The sequence below is a fragment of the Exserohilum turcica genome (assembly GCF_000359705.1).
Source record: "Exserohilum turcica Et28A unplaced genomic scaffold SETTUscaffold_14, whole genome shotgun sequence".
NCBI lineage: Eukaryota > Fungi > Ascomycota > Dothideomycetes > Pleosporales > Pleosporaceae > Exserohilum > Exserohilum turcicum.
Window position 1 is genome coordinate 1,242,124 of NW_007359959.1, and position 7,658 is coordinate 1,249,781.

Sequence of the window (7,658 nt, forward strand, 5' to 3'; positions counted from 1 at the left end):
AGATTTCGGCTAAATTATTCTTGGCAGGACAAAACTTTTGTGAGGCACCTCCGTACTTAGATCCAGAACAACCCAGCCTGCAAAAATATGCCCTCTTTTACGCTTTTTAGCAATTATTGGCGTGATTCTAGTACAATCTCCAAAAAATCTATTTTGAGTTTTCATGCAGCTATATTTGCTCGTGCCAGACTGCTGGGGCGTACACGTGGTCGCTTTAGCGCATGCAGTCAATTTAGAGAGAGCTTGTATGCAGACTAGCTGTTTCTACGTCCACGTCCATGTCGCATAGGCGGGCGGGTCCACTAGATCACAAATACGCCGTTGACATGCCCATATCCGAAGGAGCAACTGAGCTGAATAATCGAGGTACGGCGATTTTTTTCTTCTTCTTCTTGCTTCTGGACATGGGTGTTGCGCATCGGGAAAAATCGCTTTCGCGATGCCGGCAACAGGGCGCGCGCACGCGCAATCGGAACCGAGCCGTAGGTTGGAAAAAACGGCATCGGAAGCTCGGTTACTTATCGGTTGGGCTGGAAACCTGCATCTCTCTCCTGCTGCTACCATCAAAATACTCACGCTCGTCCCCCATCTCGACACTACGAGCCCTAGACGCAAATGGTTTCAGGCGGCAATGCAAGTTGGCGCGATGAGCTTTGTAGGACCGTTTACTGATGGACACAGGACGACAATATCCCTGCGGTAGTCTCTCTGGCAGCTGGCGGTGTGGCTGGCGGCGTAGAAGGATTTCTCTCGGTACCGTCCAAAGCAGTATCCCGCTGCCATTGATCTCGTGACTTATGCCTGCACAGTATCCGTTGGAATTCGCAAAGACGAGAGTCCAGTTGAGGGCTGAATCAAATGTGCCTACGCCGCGAAACCCTTTTTGGGTCGTGACACAGGTCTATCAGCAGGAGGGCATCAGGGCGCTGTACAAGGGCTGTGGCGCCCTAGTGTTTGTAAGTATATTTCTCATGACATCTATGTGTCTAGTCTCTAGCAATTGTTTATTTGTCTGGGCCTGTCTCTTGTTACCAGACGGGAATGTGTGTCTGCTATGCTCTGAGCATCGAAGCCAACGTTAGACCAGGGATCAGTCGGAAAAGATGCCGTTCGATTTCTCTTCTTCGACCAGATCAAGTCTTCTTTTGCCGATCCAGAGACTGGCACCCTTTCTCCTCTGCGCAACTTACTCGCCGGTATGACGGCCGGAGTCGTTGCATCGATAACCGCAGTTACACCAACCGAGCGCATCAAAACCGCAGTCATAGACGACGCTAGAAATGAAAAGCGCTTCCGCTCTGGCCTGCATGCTACCACTACCATTTGGAAAGAGCATGGTATTTTGGGACTCTACCGCGGATTCGTCGGCACCACGCTCAAACAAGCATCAGCGACTGCATTCCGACTGGGGACGTACAACATCCTCAAGGACTTTGAAAAGAGCAAGAATATCGAGCAAAATACAGCCATCAACTTTGCAAATGGATCCGTAGCCGGCATTGTCACAACCCTTTCCACACAGCCATTTGACGTCATCAAGACACGGTCGCAGAGCGCAAAGGGAACGACGACTGCCGAGGCCGTCAAGAGCGTGCTAATGGATTATGGCATTCGGGGATTCTGGAAGGGCACCACCATGAGGCTGGGACGCACAGTGTTTAGCGGCGGGATATTGTTCACGAGCTATGAGGCCGCTGTCAAGATTATTCTGCCCTTGTATCCCGGCGCCAGGCAGCTTGAAGCTACATAGACTTAATCGACTACCTAATTACGCTTTCCCATCATACTCGTCAATAACACTGATAGGCTTCACAAACTTGCCCAGAGGCTTGTACTCGAGATGGCCCAACCCAAACGCTTTCGGCCCTCCAATCTCGATTCCCTTTGCACTGGTCCAGCGCTCGCTCGCCGTGATGCCAATGACAGAGACTAGCAAGCCGTATCTGTACTCTGGCGTTCCGATAGCCTCGCCGTTCTGCGCATCTATCACCGCGACGAGATCGGGGACAATGGCAAGCACGTCTTCGTTGTTTTCCTCTCCAGTCTGGCTTTCGCCGCTGTCTGGTATGCGTACCACGGCGATGTTTTCGTTCTTGAAGGGAATCTTGATCTTGCCTTTGTACTCTGCCGTCATGCCTTCAATGACGACTTCGCCATAGACATGGCCCATGTACAGCTTGCGCTCTACGCCCACGATCTTGCCTTTGAACAGCACACGGCCTGTCTCGGGGCCACCAACAGCGTCGATGATGGATTCCGCAACGCCATCGATTCTGTTCTCCTTGCGTGCTCTCGCCACCTCTCGGCCGATGCGCCAGGACAGCGAAATAGTGTGCTCAACGGCCCATCGTCGGGTCTCTGCGCCCGTCACTGGAGCGTCGGCTGTACCGACCGCACTACCCATTTGAGTCAGTGCCGCTCTAATGACTTGTTCCACTTTCAGATCGCTCTTCGCGGTAGGCATGTACAGCGTATTTCCATTTCCGTCGGCTACAGCGACGGGCGCGAAGACTATCTCGCGCTCGCCAAACACTACGGGCGTTGTCTGCCATTTGGTGGGGTATGCGCGGCCCATCCAGTCGCCGTCGACACAGGGTACGTTCATGTTGCTTGACGCGCCTAGAACGAGGCCTTGCAGTCCATTGGAACCGCCGATTTCAAGCGGGATAATGTGCGTTGCATACCGGCCTCCGTGGAGGTGGTAGAGCTGGTTCTGAGCATCCATCATCCTGCCATGTTATTAGTGCAAAACCTCCTTGATGTTATTATTCAGTGGAGACGTACTCATCAGCACATAGTTTCTCGATTCCGACGGTAGGACTGCCAGCGCCGCCTCCACTGCCCACCCGAGCATCGTCCTTGAGATCGTCGGGGCTCACGACCCGAATAGTGTTGCCAGACTGCAGTATGCCACGAACCCGGAGCATGGTCGAGTATGGAGACCCGCCTCCACCGGTACCCAGGATGTAGCAGCCGATGGTCATCCAGGTGAGATCGGTTTCTGATATCCGCCACTCGCGATTCTGCACGTGAGGCCTGTACGCAGTGATGTCAATATCGGGTACTGCGTCCGCCTCCTCTGTGTCTTCTCTAATCGAGGGCGCAGCAATGGCAGCCCCTGCATCTTCTAAAACAGCTTCCGAGTCTTCTCCCTCTTTGGTCACGTTCAAGTCTGCAAAGTCGCTTGCGCGTGAAAAGTCAAAGTCACCCGCGGCTCGGACTATGAAGCGCGTTTTGTGCGAGACGTATTGCAAAGGCAGACTTTCCGCCTCGACAATGACCGTCGTGTGTGGCAAGGCACCCGCAGCAATGGTTTTTAGCTTGGCTTGGTCGCAAATTTCGGCCAGACTCTCCTTTTCAGACTGCTTCTCGGTTGACTTGACCGTGTCGACGACAGCGCTGACGCGGGCCATTGCGGCGCCGATGGCGTTGGCTACGCCGGACCATTTCGGCTTTACAACCCGACTTGCGCCTTTGAGCGCGTCCGGGGCTATGACTGCGCCACCGCCGACCAGGAGAACAGGAACGTCTTCGGGCGACGTCTTCATCGTGTCGATGATCCTCTCCAGCATGCGCTTGGTCTCGCTTCTGAAGGCCTGCACATCCTCTTCGGCAAGCTTTCCTCGGACCTTTTCCGGCTCGCCTATGCTAAGATCCGATGAGCCTGCAACTGTATAATCTGTGGCTGTCGCGACGCTGCCACCGAAAACAAGTGCTTTCTCGGGTAGCTGGTAGCCTACAGATTCCGGCCCAACCTGCATGCGCCCCTGGACTCTTCTCACCAGACTCCCGCCCCCCAGTCCCATGCTCTTCACATCGGGATACGAGAAGTTCATCCTCACACCAGCTAGTTCCGAGTAGGCGGCTTGCTGTCTCGGGAATCCGTTTGGAAGCAATAGCCCAACGTCGGATGTCGTTCCACCCACATCAACGACCATCATGGCTTCTCCTTTTTCCTGCATCCCGATGAGAAACGCAGCTCCGCGCATACTGTTTGTAGGACCAGATGAGAATGTGCGAATGGGCAGTCGACTCGCTGCTTTACCGCTCAAGATGGTGCCGTCATTCTGTGTGATGAAGACTGGGCAATTCAGACCCAGTTTTTTGATGGGGGCCTGAAACGATGCAATTGTCTTCCTGGCAAAAGATAGGATCGAGGCGTTCAAGATGGCTGCGTTTTCGCGCTCGAGAAACCCAAGGTTGGCTACCGTCTTGCTGAGGACGATATCTACCTCGTTGCCTAGCTCGCGCCTGATGATATCTGCTGCCCGCTCTTCCTGTCTCTCGACAGTATCGATGGGACTGAAGACGCCGTTTACTACGATGCTCTTGATTCCCTTTTCTCTGAAGACATGGCATTGCTCCACGATCTCTTGCTCTCTAATGTCGGAAATAAGGCTGCCATCCACCTCCAAGCCCCCGTCGATTAGTGCGTAATGTCCGAGAATAATCGTGCGTAAGGAAGCAGGCCAATCGACACATGGAGGAGCATGCTTGCTGAATGGGCCGCACAGACGAAGCACGCCGACACGAGACAGACGTGATTGATCCCTGGTAACTACTGCATTCACGAAATGAGTAGTTCCTATCGTCACGCTGGCCACGGCTGCTGGATCCACCGAAGCGGATTTGAACATGGTGGTGATTGCATTCGCGATACCATGGCTGGGATTCGCCGTCGTAGGAGCCTTGTGCCTGATGGTTCCTGTAAGCTCTCATATTCTAGCACAGCATGTAAATTGGATATTCGCGTCCGTGAGCATGTGAATTGGCAGTTCTCGTCCATGTGAGCATTGGGGGTTTGGAGGGGTCGCAGCCAGATTAGTCCTGTGTGTGAGAGAGAGAGAGAGAGAGAACTAGAGCAGCAATCTTACCAAGCAATGATTCCCCGATCATCCTGGTCCGGTTTCCCCGGATCGATGATTACTCCATCCGTATTCGTGCTATCATAGAAACCATTAGTGCTGTGGTTCTGGCCATTTGCTCACTAGCTACCCATGCTTTGCTTACCCTCCCACATCAACGCCTATCCGCAGATTTTTCGGCAACGTCATCGTGGCTGCGAATTTGATTTCCAGTAAAACAGAAATGAACGGGTTCTACAAACAATGCGATTGGCGCAGTCACGATGCGTCCGCCCCCAAAGTAAGTAGCACAGCTGTGATCTGATAAGATTTCGTTGGTGGGGCGAGGAAGTGTTGTCCGGGAGCCGAACGATTCCAGCGTCATACTTACCTTTTCGAGTCATTCCAAACTTACCTACACATACGCGCTGCTCCCGCATCAGCAGGTTTTGTTGCCGTCTCCCCGAGCTCCACTCCTTACAGTTACTGTATCTAGACACATATATCACTTATCCTCCGGAATCAACGTGCTCTGTTCATGTGTAATCTTCCAGCGAGCATCCTTTCCTTTACGGAGATAAGCATTGCAGCGCTATCTTACAGAAAAGACTCGCACAGTATTCGCTTCATCAGCTATTTAATGAGACGGAACAATCCGAGACGAGTCAGAGTCGTCATCTCCGGTCTAGTTCTGATCCGGAGATTTTTCTTGCCAAGCCTAATAAGTAAATAAGTAAAATGGAACGACACCCGGCCGGTTGCTGTATATGGCGAATAGCTCCCTATCAAATCGTTGCTAAATGCTTACTGCTTGGCTGCACATGCCTCGGGATGCTTGCACTAGCTAACAACCCCTCTCTCACAGGATCGTTGGTACTCTCAGGACACTGCCCAGTTACCATATCACACTTAGAAGTAGAGATTAAAGGCATCCATCAACTAAGCCGCTTTGCACTGTATTGATATACTATATACACCTGTACATCTTACGGAAAATAACAAGAATGAGATGCGAGATGGATAATGATCTAATCATGGTTTTGGTGATAGAAGTCTTGACTTGTTCATGATATCTCTCGGGTAAATTACAAAAGAGCAAGGCATCACTTCCAAGCCTCTACTCCATTATCGTTAGACTTGCAACCTTTTACAGTATCGTGTCGGGTGTACAACTGCCCTTTTAGTAGTGCTAGAGTAGTGCTTATACAGGAGGTAACTACATCAAGTTGTTAGGGCACTGACACGCCAAGCACCCCCCGTGACACAACACATTTCAGCGCTCACATTAGGGGCTTCGGCGTTTCTGGAAACCGAAACACTCCTACGTCTTGTTTCCTTGAAATGAGTTGATACTTTGTGTGGGAGTCCATTGGCCGCATAACACAATACCCCCTAGAAACTGACCCTGTCGGACCGATACACTGCAATAAACCGTTTACTGGCTCAATGAAGTAGCAACAGTACTATACGGTAGCTGGAAAGAGTGCAAAGTAGGCTAGTAGGGGATATACCAATTTTTGAAGAATATAAACAGTTGTCCCATCACGATTTCCACTGCAACCACCACACTCGCTCACACTCTTCACAGTCACTCATTTTATACAATCTTTTAACTCTAGTTCCCTTTCCACCAACACTCATTCATCATGCATCTTCCATCCATCTTCATCGGCCTTGTTGGACTCCTTGCGGGGTTCCCTGTTGCTCTGGCTGCCCCGACTTCCGACACCATTGGTGCCGCAAACCAGCTCAATGCTCGTCAATGTTCAACGAGTGGTACACAAGTACAAAGTCCCGAGGCCTGCACTGCTCTCAGATGCTGTTCGGACGCAAAGATGGTAAGGATATGCTTGTCCTCTCTCTTTCTAACATCCAGAACAAACAAACAAGGAGAAGTCGCTAATGACCACGTCTATTAATAGGGAATGGGAGGCGGCGCCTGCCAATGCATGTAGAGATTTAAATCAAGATGTATAGTGATTTCGTGCCGGAAAGCAATTCTCTACATCTTCCCCCTTCGCCTCACGCTTGGAATCTAGGTTTATAGGAATTATCTATTTTAATTCATTTAAAGTCTGTTTAACACAAAGCTAATGCAATACACCTGTGAGACGAATGCCCTGCTATGCTAATTATCCCCATTTCAGCATTCCAGAGACTACTATGTATGGATAATATATCAACAGACCACCGGGCCAGACGTAATCTTATACATCGAGATATTTATGAAGACAGTGACTTTGGTAGCTGCCAAAGCGACCAAGCATTGAGTCTCCAAAATACTACCGAATGAATAGCTGGATACTGGCCCACTAGATGGCCTAGCACAAGTGGGCACGTTTCTTTTGCCTAACCTGTGTTGTATTGCTTGGAGCTAACTCCTTGACCATAAAGCTGCATGTACTATGGGCACGGTATGATTGACATCGAATCCCGTAGCTAATATATCCTCAATTAGCAGTTGTCAACTCTATCTATGAACCCACTACGTAATAGTGACGGGCTAAAGACACGATATTAAGATCTCCAATAGGGTCTGTGCACTTCTTCCACCTATGATAGATTGTAGTGTAGCCCTAAGATCGTCTTTAAGAGATAATACGAAGCTAGGTTGCTTTTACAGCTCCACTTGATCTACTGTCTAGTTTATAAGACTACGTAGTACTAGGCAGCTTCTTCAGCACCGACCCTTGAAAATCAAGGGCGCTACCGCAGATAGGTTAACTGATATACACAGCATCTCATAAGAAAGATGTTTAGTCTTTCTTCATACTCTAAGAGAGGATGTAATTCTAACCCTACAGCATGCTTACC

The 7,658-nt window shown here is 50.5% G+C and overlaps 2 protein-coding genes across 2 annotated transcripts; one reads left to right on the top strand and one right to left on the bottom strand.

Annotated features, from left to right (window-relative positions):
- Window positions 1–615: 615 nt before the first annotated feature.
- On the top strand, window positions 616–1,750 carry SETTUDRAFT_160218 (uncharacterized protein; the record flags this gene model as incomplete). Its single annotated transcript, XM_008025474.1, has 4 exons — window positions 616–633; window positions 682–753; window positions 810–956; window positions 1,088–1,750. 4 exons carry the CDS (start codon window positions 616–618, stop codon window positions 1,748–1,750), a joined length of 900 nt encoding a protein of 299 aa, XP_008023665.1.
- An 18-nt stretch (window positions 1,751–1,768) lies between these two features.
- On the bottom strand, window positions 1,769–5,054 carry SETTUDRAFT_106742 (uncharacterized protein; the record flags this gene model as incomplete). Its single annotated transcript, XM_008025475.1, has 4 exons — window positions 1,769–2,729; window positions 2,785–4,695; window positions 4,875–4,943; window positions 5,011–5,054. 4 exons carry the CDS (start codon window positions 5,052–5,054, stop codon window positions 1,769–1,771), a joined length of 2,985 nt encoding a protein of 994 aa, XP_008023666.1.
- Between the last annotated feature and the right edge of the window lie 2,604 nt (window positions 5,055–7,658).